This window comes from Rhinoraja longicauda, chromosome 5, assembly GCF_053455715.1.
Source record: "Rhinoraja longicauda isolate Sanriku21f chromosome 5, sRhiLon1.1, whole genome shotgun sequence".
Lineage (NCBI taxonomy): Eukaryota > Metazoa > Chordata > Chondrichthyes > Rajiformes > Arhynchobatidae > Rhinoraja > Rhinoraja longicauda.
This window is the reverse complement of record NC_135957.1, coordinates 22304955-22328587: the sequence shown is the minus strand read 5'-3', so window position 1 is coordinate 22328587 and position 23633 is coordinate 22304955. Positions and strand designations below refer to the sequence as shown.

Here is a 23633-nt window from a genome sequence, read left to right as displayed (position 1 = left end):
CCACAAGCAGTAACTATTTCCCCAAGGCCACGACTTGCCCTTATGAGAACATAAATGACTGACAAATAAATCAAGAGAAATGTCTTTGCCCAGCAATGAGAATGTGAAGCTCACGAACTCTAGGTCCCTTTAAGGGCAAGCTTCGCAAATACACAAGGAACACAAGTATATACCTGTTGAGATGGGGAGGTGCAACAAGCTCATGTTTATAAACAGTGGCATAGACCAGTTCAGCCAAAAAGTCCTGCCCACAAGAGTGGTCCCATCAACAACTTGTACAGCTGCAGCGTGATATGCCAACTTTTGTAACTCAGTGCCCTTCCCAATGAAAGCAAACATACCAAACACCTGCTTCACCACACCATCTACCTGATACACCAATTTCAGGGAACTACGCACCAGTACTTCCACGTCTCTCAGTTCTGCAACACTCCAGGAATCTATCAAGTCCTGCTCTGGTTAGACATACCAAATTGCATCACCTCACATTTGTCAAAATTAAATTCCATTTGCCATTCCTTGGCTCACCTTCCCAACTGATTGAGATTCCATTGTTCCCAAGAGAACTTTCACTTGTCCCACGATCTATGGAGAATACTGTAGTGCTTCCAAAGTGAAACCAGCACTCATCTCAACCAACACTTCGAACTTGTATCTTCACAATACACCTTTATCTTCAGTAACATTGTTTTAGCCTTTAACAACTACACCAATCCATTAAACATTAACAGAATAAGTAAATGATATTGACATATTAATTTTAGTAACAACTCAAGCCTTTACATCAAGAGTTCATCCTGTGTCTGCAGTTGAAAATTACCAGTTAATACAAATTTTACCAGCCAGCTGCGTAAATGGCAATTCCTCCATGATTAATTTAACAACGCAACTCATTCGCATCGTTTAGACTGGATGTCAAGTCATCTTTATTGTAAAACTGTAGTTAAGCATGTGGCAAGTATCTTACTGAGCAAAAATAGAGATTCAGGCAAAACTGCAGTTTAGTTCTCACACCCCCAGGAGAAACATAAACGTACCTTATGAAAGTCAGAGCTGTTAGTCAATTGAATTATCAATAGCAAACAGGCAGCATTAAAAGCACTTTTGAAAATAAAGTTACCTTTTCACAAGATAAACCAAATGCTCAGTAAAAACAATTGCAGTGATCATCATTTTTATTTAGTGTAAGAAAATAACTGCAGATGCTGGTACAAATCGAAGGTATTTATTCACAAAATGCTGGAGTAACTCAGCAGGTCAGGCAGCATCCCAGGAGAGAAGGAATGGGTGACGTATCGGGTCGAAACCCGAAAACAGTAAAAGGGATTTCCAGAATAGAATATAATTTTTTTAATTTGTAAAAGGTTTAACATACACTTTTTAGAGCACACCTTAATTATTTTTAAATTAGAGGGTTCTTTGAATAGCTAAACAGTTGGCAGCAAAACAATGTTATGGTTTCAGAAATACAAATTAGTGAATTGTTTGCTGAAAATAGTTTGGAATTCAGAATTTAAAGTACACGCCGACCGTATCCAATATAGTTATTACCAAGTTTACACTCCTGATTTATGTACCATCTCAATTTCTTCATGGCCCTGGTACCTGAAATGATCTCTTCATGATTATAAAACATAATTTGGAAATTATCTCATGCAAGAAAAATCCATCTCAATTTAGCTTTTAACCAATAAATACAAGTTATGTGCAGAAAATAAATCAATTGAAAGGAACATTTACCTTGGTGTCAAACACTTGGTTAGACAAAAGGACAAGAGTAAATAGTTATGTTGCATTCTTCCCATTTCCAAAGATTCACAAGAGGAAGATTCTTTGGCCAGCATGAAGTACAAAAACAGAGGTTCAAGGCTAGTAAAATCAGATGCAGGTTTGCTCAAGAAAAAGTCAAAGAAACATATACTAAAATATCCAAAATCTTGCTCCAAACCCTGCTTCTAATTAAATCAAATTACTAAATTGGTGTAATTATTTTGTCCAAACTGCACACACAAATCAAATGGAGGATCAAACACGAAGACAAAGAACATTTTAAAACAGTTAAAAATGGTTGCTGTGGAAAACCATCTGCAAAATTTCTCCCTTTGGTGTTTTAAGATTTTGAACAAGGATGTTAAAACATTGGCATTATAGAGTGATACAGTGTGGAAACAGGCCTTTTAGCCCAACTTGCCCACACCGGCCAACATGTACCTGCTACACTAGTCCCACCTACCTGCGCTTGGTCCATATCCCTCCAAACGTCCTATCCATGTACCTGTCTAACTATTTCTTAAATGTTGGGATAGTCCCAGCCTTAACTACCTCCTCTGGCAGCTTGTTCCATACACCCACCACCCTTTGTGTGAAAAAGTTACCCCTCAGATTCCTATTAAATCTTTTCCCCTTCACCGTGAATCTGTCCTCTGGTCCTCGATTCCCCTACTCTGGGCAAGAGATTCTGTGCATCTGCCTGATATACACCTCTATAAGATCACCCCTCATCCTCCTGTGCTCCAAGGAATAGAGATCCAACCTCTCCCTATAGCTCAGATCCTCTAGTCCTGGCAACATCCTTGTAAATCTTCTCTGAGCTATGTCAAGCTTGACAATATCTTTCCTATGACATGGTGCCCAGAACTAAACACAATACTTGTAGTCTCACCAACATCTTATACAACTGTAACATGACTCCCCAACTTCTATACTCAAACATGATTGAAAAAAAAGGAAACGGTAGTAATTCAAAGTTTCTTCTGCCTTGAAAAATAACAAGATCTAAAAAGATTTAAAAACCAGTGAAGCCTGCCTGGGGTTCAAGTAGAAAACAAAGAAGGAATGGATAACTGAAGACACATGTCAAACCATTAAAAATAGGAGAAAATTAAAGAAGCAAATAAATGAAACAAAATCCAAACGGCTGCAAGAAAGATACAAGATGCAATATCAAGAAGCAACAAAGCAGTTCAGAGGAAAGCCAGAGCTGACAAACGGGCATGCGTACATACCTGGAAGATCTAGACAATCAAGCAGAAGATGCAAATAAGAAAGGAGAGCAAGGGAAGGTCTACAAGATAACCAAAATAATCTGTGGCAAACATTGGCGAACCACTGAGGCACCAATTGTAGACAAAAAGGGCCGACTCCTAACAACAGAAACAGAACAAGAAGCCCGCTGGGTGGAACACTTTAATGAAGTATTGAATAGAACACCGCCCATAATAGAGGCTAACACCCAACAAGCAAAGGATGACCTAGATATTACCACTGAATCACCAACTAAGGAGGAAATTGTTATAGCTATTAAGTCCCTTAAAAGTGGAAAAGCCCCTGCCCAAGATAACCTCAATGCAGAACTGTTTAAGGCGGACCCAGAACTTGCAGCCGAAGTATTTGTACCACTTTTCACAGCTATTTGGGAAAGAAAGGAGATACTTGACGACTGGTCAGAAGGAGTCATCATTAGGATACCAAAGAAAGGCAACTTAAGAGAGTGTAACAATTGGAGAGGGATCACTCTTCTATCAATTCCAAGCAAGATTCTGGCAAAGATTATAATACAACGTACCTCAGAAGCAGTAGACAAACAGCTGAGGAAAGAGCAGGCAGGATTTTGTGGTGGGAGGGGATGCATTGCCTTGCGTGACATTATAGAACAGTGCACAGAGTGGCAGACACAGATATACATCAACTTTGTTGATTTCGAGAAAGCATTTGACAGCATCCACAGGGACAGTCTCTGGAGCATATTACGAATGTATGGGATCCCACAGCACATAGTCGAAGTAATTAAGAGCTTCTACGCCAACTTCTCTTGCAGAGTAGGGAATAGTAACCACACATTCCAAGTGAAGACAGGAGTTCGACAAGGGTGTGTGATGTCAGCGCTACTCTTCAATATTGCTATTGACTGTGTGACAACAGAAGATTAAGCAAGAGGCATACGATGGGCCCTCTTCTCAACATTGGAAGATCTTGATTTTGCTGATGACATAGCTCTGGTCTCCCACACTCAAACACATGCAGGAAAAAACATCCCGTCTTAGTGACTTTGCACAACAAACTGGCTTGAAGATAAACCAGAAAAAATCTGAATTAATGACACTAAACATCCAAAACCCCTTACCAATCCAAGTGAATGGAAACGACTTTCCCATAACTGAGGAGTATATTTATCTTGGTAGTAAAGTCAGATACAATGGCGGAGCGCAAAATGACATTAAGAACCGGCTAAACAAAGCCAGGAATGTTTTCAGAATGCTAAACAATGTATGGAGGTTCCAGCAATACCAAGACCAAGCTGAAGATATACGGGAGCTGGGTCCTCTCCACCCTCTTATATGGCTCGGAATGCTGGAGAATGACAGTGAGTGACATCAACCAGCTGTCAGTCTTCCATACTAAGAACCTGAGAAAAATTCGTAGAATATTTTGGCCAAACACCATATCCAACCAAGATCTCCTTGCTCAATGCCAGCAAGAGATTATGGATACCATCATCATGAGAAAGCGCTGGAACTGGATTGGCCAATATACTGAGAAGAGAACCAGACAGCATTCCAAGAATAGCCCTGCACTGGACACCAGAAGGGAAAAGGAAAAGAAAAAGAGAGAGACACAAAACCACATGGCGTCGAACTGTAGAGGAGGATATGAAAACTATGGAATTGACCTGGGGTAGTGTCCAGAAACTAGCCCAGAACAGACAGGAGTGGAGAACCTTCGTTGTTGCCCTACATGCCAGGAGGCATAATGGGCAGTAAGTAAGTACGTAAAAAGTTCTATAAAGAACAGCCCTTTTATACCCAAGAAGTAGTATCCGTCGATTGCCCAAACAGGATCTCTGCCAGAAGCTATCCATCCATTCAAATAAAAATAACCTATCTCTACAAGTTGATTGAATGAATGAAATCAGTACTCTAATCAGTGAACCCACCTTTATTGATATTTTGAAATCAATTTTAAAATTAATGGCATGAATAAAGATTTAATGCAAACCAGCTCAGCAATGGGGAATGAATTGACTACTTTGCTGATGCGTTGTTCCCAATTTCTCCTTTAGCTTGATATTATTCTTCTGTATTTCATGGATCAACGCCATGTGCATGAAAGATCAAACTACTCTCTGGTAAAATGAAGGATCTGTAAAGAAGATTAAAGGAAAAAGGGAAAAGCAAACAGAAATATTTTCTTTTCATTGTACTTAGAAAACCATTCCATGCCGATTGAACTTTCAAGATGTGTTTTAAAGAGCTTGTTAATTAAACAAGTGCAAAATGATTAAGAGGGAAGCTCACCATCAAAATCAAATACAAATAATTTAAAGAATTCTATTTAAATATCACTAGCTTTATTTTGTTTTTCCCCTATTTCTTTTAATTCCATTTGAAAAGGAACATGTTTGATTAGCCAGAATGAAGGTGATTGCGTCAGGGAGCTAAATTAACAGGTAAAATGGAAACTTTTTAGATTTTTGTTTTAACAGTTATTAACCTAGTTATAATGGAAACTTTTTGGATTTTTGTTTTAACAGTTATTAACCTAGTTATAAATGATCAAGAAGAGTCAAATAAAACATTTTCAAAGCACATTAACATTGCTAGAAAAAACCCCCAAAAGAGTTAGATTTAAATAGAATTCTTCACACTTAATTTTTTTTTAAACAGATGCCGATGGCAAGATTCTCCACGAACCTTTACTTTGGTTTTGCAATATCTGTGGTTTAAATGAAAAAAATCTATAAAGTAAAACATCAAAGAAATAAGCAAGAATTCTGACATTAATTGTAAGTAAGGCACTCGAGGCAATTATTTTTGGCCTGTGTTTGAGAAGGCAATCTTTTGTTTTACCTGAGGAAACCCAAATATATAGCTGCTACTAATTAATAGATGTCTATGTTGGTCAACAGGAGCCAAACTCAGCAATCCATTTCTCATATTTCACAAGATCAGCAGCAGAAACAGACTTTGAAATTTTTATCAATGCCATTCCAAAATCTTCCATGGTTGTTGGCATCTGTAATTCATCCCTGGAAATATTTCGTATTTCCTCAGGAGAGAGGCCCTGGATGCGACGTCGCATGGCCATCATGGAGGCATCCCTGCAGAAAAGAAACACTATTCAGGTTTGGGATCAGAGAAGCATTTATTGGAGCAAGTTGCATAATTCTCCCCCATGCTTTATTCCCCTTTGTTTTCAAATTATGCAGATGATTCTCCATTAATAATATGACCACACTGCAGGTTCACATTCAGATTCATATTCCCCACCATACCACAGGTTTTAAAAGCAAAAGACTATGGATGCTGGCAGGCAGGTGTTGTGGGTAGCAAAGCAGAATTAATGTTTCACCTCAATGACATAATATCTCAACACTAAAATTCTGCACTCGCTCTTCATCTCCATCCTGACCCTCAATGACATAATCTGCAGACAAAGTCAGATTGTGAAGGAAGGAACTGCAGATGTTGGTTTAAATCAAAGATAGACACAAAATGTTGGAGTAAATCAGGACAGGCAGCATCTCTGAAGAGAAGGAATGGGTGACGTTTCGAGTCGAGACCCTTCTTCAGACTGAAAGTCATGGGAAAGGGAAATGAGAGATATAGACAAAGATGTAGAGAGATATAGAACAAATGAATGAAAGATATGCAAAAATGTAACAATGATAAAGGAAACAGGCCATTGTTAGGTGTAGCTAGGTGAGAGTGAAAGCTGGTGTGAATTGGGTGGGAGAGGGATGGAGAGAGCGGGAATGCAGGAGTTACTTGAAGTTAGAGAAATCAATAATCATACTCCTGGGTTGCAAGCTGCCCAAGCGAAATATGAGATGCTGTTCCTCCAATTTGCGTTTAGTCTTACTCTGACAATGGAGGAGGCCTAGGACAGAAAGGTCTATGGGGGAATTGGAAGGGGAATTAAAGTGTTTAGCAGAGTTCAGGTAGGTCCAGGTGGACTGAGCGAAGGTGTTCACCAAAACGATCGCCCAGTCTACGTTTGGTCTTGCCGATGTATAAAGAGTCCACATCTTGGATACAGTAGATGAGGTTGGAGGAGGTTCAAGTGAACCTCTGTCTAACCCAAAAGAACTGTCGGGGTCCTTGGACAGAGTCGAGGGAGGAGGTATAGGCAGGAGAAGGTACCCGGGGAGGGGGTAGTTTGGGTGGAAAGGGATGAGTTAACCAGGGAGTTGCGGAGGGAACGGTCTCTGCGGAAGGCGGAAAGGGATCGAGATGAGATGTGACGAGTGGTGGGATCCCATTGGGAGGTGGCAAAAATGTCAGAGGGTTGTTTATCAATCATGAAGATACCCCAGCTCTCTGCTACCAACATAAATCTTTTCAATCATGAACCAAGAGAACAAGATTACTTCTAATAATGGAGCCGATGAACAAGAAATCTAATAATGGTCTTTAATATAGGTTTTGACAAGGGTAAAGAAATAGATTAGGACACAAAGGCCTTGAACCAGCTCCACCTTTCAAAAAGATCACGATTGATCCCCTGTAGTTACACAATTTTCCATTCCAATCCCTATGCTCCTTGATTCCGTTCATGACCAAAATTCTAAAACTTTTACCTCAATTTTTTAAAGGCAGAAAATTCTCTGAGGAAAGTTCTCACCTTAGTCCTTAATGTCCATATCCCCCACACAAAGTTCCCCAAAACTAGACTATCTAAATGAAAAGACCATCTAAATGTCAAAACTTTCCTGAATCTTAGTTTTCAATGGGATCACCTTTCATTCTTTTAAACTCCAATGAATATGGTCCAATTATACTCTTAGGAAAACAGGACTATTTCCACGAGTTAAGAGAATCAGATGAAATTGTTACTCAAAAGCACCAGAGGATGGAATGTTGTATCACAGAATGGTTGAGTTTGGTTATTCATTAGAAAAACTGATCATTATTTGAAGCAAATTATATTAAATATAGGAACGAATGGAACAGAAACATTAGTTTGAGTTCTGCAGCCACCAGCGCACCTCAGACGCAATGGGCTGCTTCTATACGGTGATCACTTTTTAGGTTGAAAAGCGCAAATCAATCAAAACCTCCTTCACTTCTTTAAGCGGTCCCAAATCATCATTTTTGAAATCTAGAATACATTGTATTTCTTTCTTGCTTTTCTGGCTAGTGACTCCACCAGACAATGCAAAACATTAAAAACAAGTCAGGCAGAATCTGCAGAGAGGATCAGCAAGAGTAATTAATTTAAGTCCCAGTTCTATGACACATCAGAAAGGTTTGTTATATAAAATTATTTAATTCAATGCTATTGCCGTTTTTTTGGCAAGGCTTTCATTTCAGGCTTCAATCGTCTTTTTAGCTCATTAACACATAACTTTGATGTTTGGTTTTATTCTCAGCTACATTTCACGTCTTATCTTACACAACACTAAGTGCCAATTTCCACCTATAGAATACTGCTCACCTCTATCTCAGTGTTGTATGTAATGCCTACTTTGCTAAATGTATTTATTCTGATATATTTCTAATCCCATCCCCCATAAACTCCATTAAATCTTTCACATTCACCTTTATATATGGCCAACCTCCAGCAGGGCACTGTCCTCTACCCCAGTAACCTTTGGAATTTCCAACTACAAGGTTACGTCACCATCTCTCTTTGCTCATCCTGGGCAGAGACATCAGCTACGTTACTCTCATTGCATTCACTTTCCTTGAACCACTTATCCCTCTCTTCTATTCTCCTTTGTAGCCTTATAACGCATTTTGTAAACCTTTTTTTGAGCATATCTTTTTCAGATCAAATTCTTTTCCACGACACGGTGCCAGTTTCCATGCACAATTCCATTTCAAAAAGCTTCAAGTTTTTAGTTTTAAAGAAAATTTTAGAAATAAAATAAAGTATAAATGCTCCACGAATGGGCATGTAAACGAACAACATGTATATAAGTGTGAGCATGTGTACGATGTGCGTAGTTTCTATTTTAGAACGATAACTGTAAAAAAATACTCAAAAGTGCTACCAAGAAAATCTGTTCTTCTTTTACACAAGTAAACATTGTATTTACAATAAATGTAAATATATAGGTGCAAATGAAAAATAAGAACTTGCATTTCATAGCTTCAAGTTATCCCAGTACAGTTTGTCATTTATTTTAGAACTGTGGCCAATGTTGCTTTGCAGAAAAATGCTAATTAATTTTGCTCATTCCACAAAGAATGAAATATGACCAACTAATCAGTGGTGTACATTGAGTGGCTCTCACTGGATTTTATTTAAAACATCTGACATATCCAAACAAACGTTTGGTGACATAGTTCATTTTTAAAAGTAGATTTTCCCATCTTATCAATAGCATCAAATGGGAACCAAATAGGTGGTGCTCCAAAACAAACCTGCAAACAATAGTAATATCTGCTCCAAAAGTAGATTTTCCCATCTTATCAATAGCATCAAATGGGAACCAAATAGGTGGTGCTCCAAAACAAACCTGCAAACAATAGTAATATCTGCTCCAGAATACCCTTCCATTTGTTCAGCTATTTTTTTGACATCCACATCATCTGCCACTTCCAGTTCTCGCAGATTTATCCGCAAAAGCTCCTCTCTGCCGTTTGCTGAAACAAAAAATGACAAAAAACAAATGTTATTTGGTATTTTAAATCACTTTAAAAACACATATTGCCAAAGTGGCACCTAAAAAGTGGACTCTATTTCAAACAGAGAAGTTAAGATTCTGATTGTGCTGTGAAGATTTTTCTATAGCTTCTTTTCACATACATTTTACTAATCAACTTCTTCAACTTGTGATAATATTAGTAGGATAATTTAGGATTCATTCCAACAGTATTAATACAAATTGAGAGAGAGATCACTTATCAAAATAGATAAATTTGGCTGTTAACACCATTTAAACAAAGAATTGAATTATATATCATAAGAATATTTGCTATTGATTTTCTTCATATAACTTTTGCATATTCATAGTTCTACAAAATAAACTGGTTGAGAATTTCAGAAATATGCTGGAATATAAATAACTAAAGCAGATACCACTATGTTCAATGAAGTATGTGAGGGTATACATCAAACCTTTTAAATGAAGAAGCTTGGATAGATCATGCGGTTATTGCAGAAACAGGTTTTAATCTCTATCAAGTTCAAACTGTTTTCAGTAACACTGTATTTTAAATGGGGGGGGGGGAAGAATTCAGCACCTGAAGGTAGAGGAATGTAAATCCGCTTTTCCAGTCGCCGCCTAAGAGCTTCATCAATATCCCATGGAAAATTAGTTGCCGCCAGAACCATAACCATCTTGGAAGGGTCATCATTATCTGATGTACTTCCAACACCTACAATGCAGCACAATAAACATAAAAGTCAATTTATTTATCATTTCAAGCTCCAGATACTCTTTAACAAAATGCCATCTGAACCCATGCAAATAATATAATCTGCACGGTAGCGCAGCGGTAGAGTTGCTGCTTTACAGCGAATGCAGCGCCGGAGACTCAGGTTCGATCCTGACTACGGGTGCTGCACTGTAAGGAGTTTGTACGTTCTCCCCGTGACCTGCGTGGGTTTTCTCCGAGATCTTCGGTTTCCTCCCACACTCCAAAGACGTACAGGTATGTAGGTTAATTGGCTGGGTAAAATGTTTTTTTTTTTAAATTGTCCCTAGTGGGTGTAGGATAGTGTTAATGTACGGGGATCGCTGGGCGGCACGGACTTGGAGGGCCGAAAAGGCCTGTTTCCGGCTGTATATATATGATATGATATGATATGATGATAAATGTGAAATAGGGTAATTATTCATTTCCTCCCTTTACCATAGAGGCTCTGGCTCACAGACTGGATGTTCTGCAACAGTTAAAAAGTTAAATCTCTAACCAGATAGGGTACATGGTTTGGGATTCCTTTAAATTTTCTATCTGAGAATACTCTGAGAATGCCCGAAAGTGAAATGATCCATTTTGAAAAAAACAATCCATGAACCTAATTTTAAACTGATGCTCAGAAGTTAAGGTAATTTTTAACCTCTTGAACAAATAGCTTCTTTGCAAATACCCTCCCTAAACAGATCAAGATATCTGGCCAAGAGCAAATTCCCTTCTAATGCTGACAAACATGATTTAAACTTCCAAAAATTACACCCCATATTTAAAAGGGAATGTATAAACTGAACAAATTACACAGCATTAACTGAATTAATTCTCCAGTCAATAATCAATGAAGGTGGAATGATAGATCAAAACAAGTTGACTGTTAGTCAAAACAGCAATTTCTGTTTTAAAAAGTGCTTATAGAAACATAGGAAAATAGGTGCAGGAGGAGGCCATTCGGCCCTTCGAACCAGCACCGCCATTCATTGTGATCATGGCTGATCAGCCACAATCAGTAACATGTGCCCAACTTCTCCCCATATCCCTTGATTCCACTAGCCCCCAGAGCTCTATCTAACTCTCTCTTAAATTCATCCAGTGATTTGGCCTCCAGTGCCCTCTGTGGCAGAGAATTCCACAGCTTCTGTGCTGACACTGAATTTCAAAGTAGAAATTTTAAAAGGAATTGCAAAGTGAGCTACAATATTTAGCACTCAAATGAAAAGCTAAAAATAAATCATCCCTAGCAGTTGCAATGACATTTGTCCAATGCATATTCAGAAACTGTAAATCTTCTTTTAAGTGGGTTAATTATTAAATGGGATTAAGAGCGTAGTGCAATGCAAAATAGTTTGCGGGTTAGTTGATTATTTTCTAAGATCTCATCCCGTTCACAGCTTTTCAATATTTTATTCCCTTTAGCACCTGCACACCATAGCACATACCATTCATAAACTACACTGCCATTTCTTGGATAGCAAATCTACTCACATAAAGATGCACAGGAAAACCACCACCTTCAGATTCCCTTCCATTTCACAGATCACCCTGGCCTGGAAATATATCAGTTTCTTCATTGTCAGTAGCTAAATCCTGTAATTTCTCTCCAAAAATACTGTACCAATAGAACTGCAGTGGTTTAAAAAGCTGGCTCATCACCACTTTCTCAATGACACATTGGAATGCTACTAAATGCAATCCTTGCCACCAATGCTCACAGCAAAGGAAACTGGATAAAAAGGCCATAAAACCAAACTCCTGATATATGCAAATAAACATCCACTGATGAGTAAAACCATTAAAAGGCATTGTTCTGAATATTTACCAAATACACAAATTTCAAAAAGAAATGGCAAATGTCAGAAACTTGTTTCATTCAGACACACAAGAGTTCTTCCAATTGAAAAGGAACAGTAATGAACAGAAAATGTTGGAAACCCTCAATGGGTCACACAGCATCTGTGGAAAGAGAAACAGTTAATAATACCTGTGTCCAGGAACGCCAACTATAAAGTTAAAACTCCTCTCCTCCAGAAATGCCTACATTGTAAAACTCAATAACTGTTTCTCTTTGCACTGGTTTTGCCTGACCTGCTGAGTATTTCCACCATCTGTAGTTTTTTTCTATTTTCGCATTACTGAACAGTACTGTTAAAGGTGGTTGCAGATTGCATGCCAATTTTGTGTTTTGGCTTGGCAGCAGTTGGTTCCAACGAAAGAGCATTGGCCTGAAACTTTAACTCTGTATCTCTTGCCACAGATACTGCATGACATACTCAGTATTTCCATAATTTCCTTCTTTTATTTATGTAGCCAGAGTACAATTGAGCCAAAGAAAAATAAAACAAACAAAACCTCAATTGGTCTTTACAAATCTTACTGCTAATGTGAAGCTTCTTTGGGAAGTGTGGTACAGTGGGTATTGAATAATCACACATTAAAGCTTGTAACCAAGTTCTGCACAATTAAATAGGTAGTTAACCTTGGCTCATATAAAGAATGATTATTTGAGCAAGGTCCCATGAGTTACAAAGGAAAGAAAATGAAAATTTACCATCCATCTGAACGAGGAGTTCTGCTTTCACTCTTCTGCTCGCTTCATGTTCTTCAGCAGTTCCTCTACGACTGCAAATTGAGTCAACTTCATCAATGAAAATGGTTGTTGGGGCATAAAATCTGGCCTAAAAACAAAAACAGGAATGTATTACCAAGTGATGTCTCAGCATCATTTCCAACATTTTCATGACAACTTTTCTATTGTTTTCTTCAGCAATGGAAACACTATACAGTCAATTTGAAAGAGGTTTTTTTAAGGATAGTAAAAGCCGGTAACTTAACTTTTTAGAAATCATCTTCCCATTATATCACTGATATCTCTAGAATAATCCAAAAGATTCACCCACTTCCAATATTTTCAGTCGAGCTGTTGCACAACCATTTCTTTATTTTTCCGTTGAGTTAGCCTCTGCTGAAACTGAAATTTATTGTTATTTCGGAGTACAGCAGAGACTATTTTCATCCTGTAAGCTGCATTCACACAGAATCTGAAAGTTTCATTTGGTAATTGGTAATTTCCATTCTGGTCTCACTCTCACAAGCCCATATCATTTCCTTTCCTTTTCCTAACTTCTATATCTCCATCTCAGAGGATAGGCCAGCAAACAATATATGCTATTGTCCATAGACTACCACACTAATCCTGACCACACTTCTTCCCATATTGCTATGTGCAAAGACTTAATTTCATTCTTGCAGCCTCTCTGGTTCCATTCAATTTGTATGGAAGGTGACTTTTCCCTCCATGCTTCTGAAATGCCTTTCTTTTTCCTTAATCATGGCTTCCTTCCCACCATGGTTGACTTGGCACTGCTACTGCCCTGTTTACCCCAATTTCAGTTCCCCTTCTTTTCTCAGCCAAAACAAGCACTCCCACCTCGCCATAATTTTTAATATGCTTCCTCCCCCAATACATTCTCCCTTCCCCTTTTAGCGTTCTGAAGTGACCATTCTATTCGTGATTCCCTGGTTCAGTTTCCCATCTCCGTCAACCATTAGGAGGTAGAAGTTAGGGTCAGTAAGTCTCAAAGGACAAGCAGGGAGAGGCGAAGGAATTATGGCAAAGCTGATGGGCTAAGTGTGTTTATTTCAATTCAAGGCCTATTGTGGGGGAAAACAGAGCATTCACAATGTCTCTGCATTTTCATTCAGTCTACAACGGTGACTCTGAGTTACCAGGTGCCTATATGATTTTAATTTTCCATCCAATACTATCTATCCTTGGCACTGCCAGACCTCCTGAGAATCCTCAGCATTTTTTGTTTACACACTTCTAGTATCTGCAATGTTTTTTATACCTGAAGTGCAAAATAATTACTTTTGTGCAGTCCATTACATGTATGGACTGCACTCACACACACTGTATGTGTCTGTGGACCTTGCATGTTTCCAGTTTTTCCACCATTTAGCAAATATCCTGTTTTAAACTTTATGTCTGACACATATATCTTTGAATTTACTTACCTGCAATGCAGTTATTAGTCACTGCTTATTCACTTTAACCATTAATAGGTTTGGTTTCCCTGGCTAATGCAAAGAACCGCTGTCACATAACCACTTAACAGAAGTCTGGGAGTTTTAGACTTATTGACTGACTCAGAAATTCTAACTATTAATTATTTTTCTAAATTATTTACTTTGATTCTAATAGTGCATATAAAGACTAGATATTCCCATTTTTACAGTCACCAAAGACCAGAATAGGACTTTGCCAACTGTCATAGTTTTCCAGAAAATTGAGGTATGACAACACTGTCAGAGACAAATGTCAAAGTTGGTTGAATCAATTTCCTTTAACCTAAAGATTCAAGTGAATAATCTAGCTCAGCCTCCTCCTTGTCATGAAAGAAGTCAGGTACTCGCTGAACAAAATCTCTTGAAAATTCAGCCCTACGTTAGGTTCAATATGTGCGGTTTTAACTGGATACTCTCCCTTTCAAAATCCTTTCAAACTATTTAGGATGTTCCTCATCGTATCAGGTGGGCAGCATACCATGTCGACTTCTTAACCCTGTTTACAAACCCTCTAATTATTAAATTCCTTACAACTACCATATTATGCTTCCGCTCCCTCTTCTGCACAACTTCCATTGCCAAGCTACCTTGTTAAATACACTAGCTGTCTTTATCTCTATCTTCGCATACAATGCTTAGTATACTGTATCTACTGGGTGTGGTTAATTTCTTTGTAACTCAGCTCTACCTCACTTGAATTCCCCCTACTCTGTACTATATCAGTCACGTTCAGTTGAATGATTTAATTTCTAATGTCTAGGACCAGAGGTCATAGCCTTAGAATGAAAGGAGATAAGAAAGCCTTAAGAAAGGAGATAAGGAGGAATTCCTTTAATCAGAGGGTGGTGGATCTGTGGAATTCTTTGCCACAGAAGGCTGTGGATGTCGTCAATGGATATTTTAAGGTAGAGATAGATAGATTCTTGATTAGTACGGGTGTCGGGGGTTATCGGGAGAAGGCAGGAGAATGCGTTAGGAGAGATATAGATCAGCCACGATTGAATGACAGAGTAGACTTGATGAGCCAAATGGCATAATTCTGCTCCTATCACTTATGACATAGCACGAACTGTCAAGGTGATTTAATTATCAACTTGCAACTACTTTAACAGCTTTAAAGCTTTAAGATTACATATTATTTCTCCATACCTACCATTTCAAACAGAAGGCGAACCAGTTTCTCTGACTCTCCCCTATATTTGGACGTAAGTGTTGAAGAAGAAATGTTGAAAAATGTTGTTCCGCATTCTGTCGCAACAGCTTTAGCCAACATTGTCTTTCCAGTTCCTGGGGGGCCAACCATCAGAACTCCCTGAATTATAAGCAAGTGAACATATTCTCAAACTCTACATGATTATAGAAATGTCAATGCATCCTTGCACTACAAAAGAGATGCAATACAGGAAATTACAAATTCAAAGGTCTAAACATAAGATAGAATAAATTAAGTTGATAGGATCCAGGCAGTTTAGTTTGGCACAACAAGGTTTGTTGAATTTTAATTTATCCATAAGTTGCTTGTGCATTTGATTCTGTCAGGGACTGTCAACAATTAAAATCACCCCATGGGAAGCAGATGGGCAGTATTACCAGTTGAAATTAGGCACAAAGCATAATATTCAACAGATTTCTTCAGCAAAAAAACCCCCAACAAAGTGCCCGAGTAACTCAGTGAGTGAAGCAGCATCTCTGGAGAACATAGTTAGGTGACCTTTTGGCCCAGACCCTTCTTCAGACTGATAGCGATGTGGAGGAGAAAGCTGTAAATGAGAGGAAGGCAGGACAAAGTCTGGCAAGAGAGATAGATACAGGTGAGGAGGGTGGTGTGGGGGGGTTGATTGGTAGATGGTTGGACAAAAACCAGAGAAGACAAGACAAAATGTGTGAGAAGAGGTGTGAATTGTAAAGCCAGAGGAAGGAATATGGGTGGAAGGGTAGGGAGGGGGAAGGAATGAAATGGGCACAAATCCAGGTGGGGTACAGGGAAGAGAGAGGAAGGGGAAAGAAAGAGGAGAAGGGGAGAATTGAATAAAACTGGAGAATTGAATATTCATACTATTTTTCAGCCGATAGTCTAGACTTTTGAACTTTCCCCATTCACAACCCGCAAGCTAATAAATGGCAAATTGGAACCCATTATTCATTAAATTATTAAATAATTTTGAAATTAATTTAAAAAATAAATCTGTTTCTATTGTTCTTAAATGATTCACAGAGTGATTGGGGCATACCGCACAATGGAAAGGACAAGAGGATCCCTATACTTGTTTTGGCTAGGAGAAGCCGAGGAACTGAAGTTGGGGTAAATAGAGCAGTAGCAATGGAAAGTCAACCATGGTGGGGAGAAAGCCATGATGAAGGAAAAAGAAAAACACTTCAGAATCTATACTAGTTCCAATTGCCAGCATTTCTGATGAATGGAGATACGTAGAATACATTAAATGGATTTTGACAGAAGTGATCCATGGAAGGAATTTTAGGGGATAAGGTCTAAGAAACCACCACCACACACCAGTACAATGTAATCCCACTTTTGCATCCACTCCTTATGCACAAGGGACAATTTATAGAGGCCAATTAAGCCACAAACCCACACATCTTTGGGATATTGGATGATATCCCAAAGATATCAGAGGAAGCCCACGCAGTCACAGGGAGAACACGCAAACTCCACACAAACAGCACCAAAGGTAGGTTCAAACCCGGGTCTTTGGTGCCAAGGTAGCAGCTGCGCCACTGTGCCATCCCTTAGATTAAGAATAGATTCTTTAAATATTTTATAGATATATTAGTTCAAGTCAATTCTCTGTATTCCTTTGTAATGACACATATGCTATGTATGGTTTTGTACAGTCAGCTCTTATAAGGATTCAATAGACAATAGGTGCAGGAGGAGGCCATTCGGCCCTTCGAGCTAGCACCACCATTCAATGTGATCATGGCTGATCATTCTCAATCAGTACCCCGTTCCAGCCTTCTCCCCATACCCCTTGACTCCGCTATCCTTAAGAGCTCTATCTAGCTCTCTCTTGAAAGCATTCAGAGAATTGGCCTCCACTGCCTTCTGAGGCAGAGAATTCCACAGATTTACAACTCTCTGACTGAATTTTTTTCTTCCTCATCTCCGTTCTAAATGGCCCCCAACATTGGGAACATGTTTCCTGCCTCTAACGTGTCCAACCCCTCAATAATCTTATATGCTTCAATAAGATCTCCTCTCATCCTTCTTAATTCCAGTGTATACAAGCCCAGTCGCTCCAGTTTTTCAACATATGATAGTCCCGCCATTCCGGGAATTAACCTAGTAAACCTATGCTGCACGCCCTCAATAGCAAGAATATCCTTCCTCAAATTTGGAGACCACAACTGCACACAGTACTCCAGGTGCGGTCTCACCAGGGCCCTGTACAACTGCAGAAGGACCTCTTTGCTCCTATACTTAACTCCTCTTGTGATGAAGGCCAACATTGGATTTCTTCACTGCCTGCTGTACCTGCATGCTTCCTTTCAGTGACTAATGCACTAGGACACCCAGATCTCATTGTACGTCCCCTTTTCCTAACTTGACACCATTCAGATAATAATCTGCCTTCCTATTCTTACCACCAAAGTGGATAACCTCACACTTATCCACAATAAACTGCATCTGTCATACATCCGCCCACTTACACAACTTGTCCAAGTCACCCTGCAACCTCATAGCATCTTCCTCACAGTTCACACTGCCACCCAACTTTGTGTCATCTGCAAATTTGCTAATGTTACTTTTAATCCCTTCATCCAAGTCATTAATGTATATTGTAAATAGCTGCGGTCCCAGCACTGAGCCTTGCGGTACCCCACTAGTCACTGCCTGCCATTCTGAAAGGGACCCATTTATCCCCACTCTTTGCTTTCTGTCTGCCAACCAATTTTCTATCCATGTCAGTACCCTACTCCCAATACCATGTGCTCTAATTTTGCCCACTAATCTCCTATGTAGGACCTTGTCGAAGGCTTTCTGGTACACTACATCCACTGGCTCTCCCCGTCCATTTTCTTAGTTACATCCTCAAAAAATTCCAGTAGTCAAGCATGATTTCCTCTTCGTAAATCCATGCTGACTCGGAACGATCCTGTTACTGCTAACGCAATCTCGTCTTTTATAATTGATTCCAGCATCTTCCCCACCACCGATGTCAGACTAACTGGTCTATAATTTCCTGTTTTCTCTCTTCCCTCCTTTCTTAAAAAGTGAGATAACATTAGCTACCCTCCAATCCACAGGAACTGATCCTGAATCTATAGAACATTGGAAAATGATCACCAATGCGTCCACGATTTCTAGTGCCACCTCCTTGAGTACCCTGGGATGCAGACCATCAGGCCCTGGGGATTTATCAGCCTTCAGTCCCATCAGTCTACCCAAAACCATTTACTGCCTAATGTGAATTTCCTTCCGTTCCTCTGTCACCCTAGGATCTCTGGCTACTAGAACATCTGGGAGATTGTTTGTATCTTCCTTAGTGAAGACAGATCCAAAGTACCAGTTCAACTCGTCTGCCATTTCCTTGTTTCCCATAATAAATTCCCCTGCTTCTGTCTTCAAGGGACCTACATTTGCCTTAACTATTTTTTTCCTCTTCACATACCTAAATAAGTTTTTACTATCTTCTTTTATATTATTGGCTAGCTTACCTTCGTACCTCATCTTTTCTCCCCGATTTGCCTTTTTAGTTATCTTCTGTTGCTCTTTAAAAGAGTCCCAACCTCTGGCTTCCCGCTCTTCTTTGCTATGTTATACATCTCTTTTATTTTTATGCTGTCCTTGACTTCCTTTGTCAGCCACGGGTGCCTCTTACTCCCCTTAGAATCTTTCCTCCTCTTTGGGATGAATTGATCCTGCAACTTCTGCATTATTCCCAGGAATACCTGCCATTGCTGTTCCACCGTCTTCCCTGCTAGGGCCTCCTTCCAGTCAAATCTGGCCAGCTCCTGGCTCATGCCTCTGTAATCCCCTTTGTTATACTTTAATACTGACACTTCCGATCTTCCCTTCTCCCTCTCAATTTGTAGATTAAAACTTATCATATTATGATCACTGCCTTCTAATGGCACTTTTACCTCGAGTTCCCTTATCAAATCATTTAACAACATGCTAAAGATGAATATGCAAAGGGCAAATATATATACCCAAATATATATATTTGACTTAATAGCCTTTGACAAAGAGATACAGAATATTATCTTACTTTCCAAGGGCGTCTGATTCCCTTAAAGAAGTCAGGCATCCACATAGGCAGAACTACTGCTTCTTCCAGCAATTTTTTTGCTACTGCCAGATCTGCTATATCATCCCTGAAAAACAATTTGGGTTGTGTTACTTGTTGAATTATGTTTCAATTCCTACAAAGACTGTTATTTGTTTTCAATAGATACAGACATCAATGATTTTACTCACCATCGAACATTTGGATTTTGTGATATTATATCTCTCTCTAAAGCTTCTACTAAATCCCGGTCATTTCCAGACCCATCAAATTTTTTTGGCTCATCTGAGGCATCAGTTTGTTTAATCTACCAAGATATAGATTAAAAATATTACTACTTAAAATTCAAAAACTCTTACATTCCTTTATATTGTGACAATCTACTAAAATAAAAATCTAGAGCGATATGCATACCACACATGACTGGGAATATGTTCCAGTTTATACTTTCCTTAAAAGAAAAATCTAAGTAAAAAAGTAAAAAGTGTGCAATAGGACAGATGGTGTTTGAAGAATAAAGCACATGCACTAAAATCCTTTTGCTTTTGCAAGTCTTGATAACATGCGACTTTCCATAAGTCACTACTACACACTGTGAAACCGAGACAATATAACTCAACTCTCCACTGAAAACAGAGAAAAAGTACAAAGTATTAACAAAGGTTACAACGATTCTTATTGCATAATGGACATTTCAATGAGAGAAACTTCCACTGAACATTAAAAAATACTAGATTAAAACCCTTCTTTACAACTATAATTCCATTATTTCCTGATGTTTTAGCACTGCTTTTGTAGTTTATTGTTAAAATAATTTACCTTGTCCTCCTTGCCTTTCTTTTCCTTGGCTTTGTTTACTTTGGCTTTGTCATTGTTTCCTTGTCGAGATGCTGGACGGGTAGAACCTTTAACTGGAGCACCTAGACGATCTTTCTGAGGAGCTCTAAGGTCATTGCATGGAGTGGATTGTCGTTTTCTTGGGTGTGGCGATGGTCTATGTTGACAGAAATATAAATCCATTTAGTTATGTCAGCCAATATTCCTACACTTCAATATCAATAAACCTTAACCACAAAAATCAGTTATTTGTTCTTTGCTCCAATCATCTTATTTTAAATATTGAAAGATTTAATTTTGGTTTTTGAAGTCTATCCCTTTAAATGGATTGCATAAAGCCCAATGCTTTCCTAAAACAATATTGTTTAGTGCTCCTTATGTCAAATATCAAATTGCAGCAGGTAGGGTTAAATTAACTAATAGGGCATTGACCCAGTCTTATTCAACACCAGTCTTCACATAGACTGGCTCGGTGATAAAACCATTGACTAGGATTGCTTGCAATCATTAAGCCAATATAGATGGAGATGAATTTGAGTAGTTGCTCCGCTGTTCCTCCTGGCTGATGAAGTCAAAGACAAAAGATGCAAAAACAAGGCCAAGTACAGTGATTGGTGCTGCTATCCACATTTCATGTGGAGTTGTCACGCAGTGAAGATCATGTGCATTGTGCCTCTGGATCCAAGGAATTCACATTATGATTCCAGTAGCTGTAATTGTGGAGATCTAGGGAAATATTTTTTCCCTTAACTGACAGCAAGTAATTATCAGTTGAGCTTGTCTCTCTTTTATCGGTGCAGTGCTGAATCACATGTCCAATAGATCATCCATGAGATTGAATCTTCAGATTTTATGGGAAGCCATTCAATCTTCAATCCATAACCAAACTTGAGCAAAGATCAGTAAACGAACTGCAGCACAGAGGCAACGGTTGCATTTGTGCATCCATTTGTGCATGAAGATTCATGCCCACATCAATTTGTTTGTTGAAGCATGCGAGTGAATGGGTCTTATAATCAATATTCAGAACACAAAAAAATTCTACCAACATGTTCCTGCTGTACATTTACACTGCCCAGTAACAATAAAGTGTCATGATGAGACCATGGAAAACATGGAGCACTCCCCCTTGAGAGCCATCTTTCAGTGAAGACAGACACTGCTGATGATATTCATCATCCATGTATCTTTGGTTCATTGAGGAAATTGATATTTGAAGATCCAATTCTCAGAACTGGCACAAAATTTAAGGTATACTAGGCAGAAGTGATCTCTGCCTCCGATGTGCTTCAGATTACATACAACATGCACTTAAGGTACTGGAATGATACCACCAATGTTTTTTCTGCAAAATTCTCCAAATTCACTGGAATAAGCAAAACAGCATCAGTCGTCTCTTTTAGGCCAACATCTGGAGCATGAAGGCCCTAGTTATACTTGGTCAGTCATGTTGAGCAACTTATGTTGTTAGCATGTCACCTATGAGATACCCAAGACAGACACTCTATTCCATGCTCTTGTCAGATTACCACATGGTCAAAGCCTCCTTGATGAACAACATCTTCATATTCATGGGAATTTCTGGCCCACATCTGCCTATAGTGAAGAAGCAGCTTCCGAATGGTATTGAGAACACCAAGGGAGTTTGTGGTTCTCACATTGATATCATCGGTCATTCTGGAACCCACAAAACTCAATCGGAGTCACCTTCTGGGTCAAAAGTCACCTTCTGGCTCAAGGTGAAAGAGGAGGATGACCAACAAAATGGCGCACACTGGTGGAATATGCTGATGGGTATTTATTCGAGAAGTCATGTAATATGTCATCACAGTGCGCTTGTAGAAATCTTCAAATGACAAGATATAGGTGAGAGCTGTTTCCATAATTTCATTCAAAACTGATTTGTATACACTGGAATGAGAGGGGATCTTATTGAAACATATAAGATTATTAAGGGATTGGACACGCTAGCGGCAGGAAACATGTTCCCAATGTTGGGGGAGTCCAGAACCAGGGGCCATATTTTAAGAATAAGGGGTAGGCAATTTAGAACGGAGATGAGGAAAAACCTTTTTACCCAGAGAGTTGTAAATCTGTGTAATTCTCTGCCTCAGAAGGCAGTGGAGGCCAATTCTCTGGATGCTTTCAAGAGAGAGCTAGATAGAGCTCTTAATGATAGTGGAGTCAGGGGGTATGGGGAGAGGGCAGGAATGGGGTACTGATTGTGAATGATCAGCCATGATCACATTGAATGGCGGTGCTGGCTCGAAGGGCCGAATGGCCTACTCCTGCACCTGTTGTCTAATGTCTATTGATTTACAATTATAAATGCAGGTTAATATTTGACAAATTTAGAACCCCCTACCCTGGCAAGTATTTATGGAATTACTGAATACATTCTTAATATACAATGTCTATCTTTAACAGCTAACATTTAAACTAGGATTTTGTTTGAGTTCACGAGGTCTTAACTTCATTTATCCACACTCAACTCTCTTTGTAATTCTAGGGATGATAGTAAAACTGTATTTTGATCTTTCTTTCCCCATCCACACAAAAAGGATCTTGTAATTCTATGCTTGAATTTGAATCAAATAATTATTATTTCAATACATACTTCGCAGCTAAAACTTAAGTTATAGAGAATCCTTCACACCAAATTTTGAGATCATCAGAACATATACGATATGACAATCAAAATCTACAGATGCTGAAAATCTGAAATAAGAAAAGAAAATGCTGTAATCGGTCATCAGGCCAGGCAGCATCTGTGGCAAGAGAAACAGTTATTGTTACAGACTGTGGACTCTTGGCCAGAAGATACAAAATATCATCACTTACTTGCGCTCTGCCGGCACAGGCAATGACCAGACGTCAAAATCATGTGCTGGGCCTTCAGGCCGAACAGCCTGCAAAGGAGAATTGTTATTCTTAAACCCATCTAACGTTGCTATAATCTCTTTGACGTGCTGACATTCTTCATTTATCTCTTGCCATATCTACGGGGACAAAAAAAACATAGGAATGATTCAGTTAAGGAATTGACATTAAACATATAGGTCAATTATCACATTTACCAATTGTGAAATGTTGTACGTTGAAAAGCAAGTCTCTTAATGTGAAA

The 23633-nt window shown here is 38.9% G+C and overlaps 1 protein-coding gene across 2 annotated transcripts in view; it reads right to left on the bottom strand.

Annotated features, from left to right (window-relative positions):
- Positions 1 to 1180: 1180 nt before the first annotated feature.
- LOC144593458 (katanin p60 ATPase-containing subunit A1-like) overlaps positions 1181 to 23633 on the bottom strand; it is a 41027-nt gene continuing 18574 nt past the window's right edge. The window contains exons 3-11 of one of the 2 annotated variants that reach the window (XM_078399059.1): positions 23351 to 23508; positions 20492 to 20666; positions 19864 to 19979; positions 19655 to 19760; positions 15577 to 15735; positions 12907 to 13033; positions 10188 to 10322; positions 9461 to 9587; positions 1181 to 6097 (exon numbers count right to left, since the gene is read on the bottom strand). In XM_078399059.1, the coding sequence (XP_078255185.1) occupies positions 5899 to 6097; positions 9461 to 9587; positions 10188 to 10322; positions 12907 to 13033; positions 15577 to 15735; positions 19655 to 19760; positions 19864 to 19979; positions 20492 to 20666; positions 23351 to 23508 (1302 nt within the window). In that variant the 3' untranslated portion in view covers positions 1181 to 5898. The remainder of the gene's footprint in view (positions 6098 to 9460; positions 9588 to 10187; positions 10323 to 12906; positions 13034 to 15576; positions 15736 to 19654; positions 19761 to 19863; positions 19980 to 20491; positions 20667 to 23350; positions 23509 to 23633) is intronic. The other variant, XM_078399060.1, reaches the window with a different exon arrangement.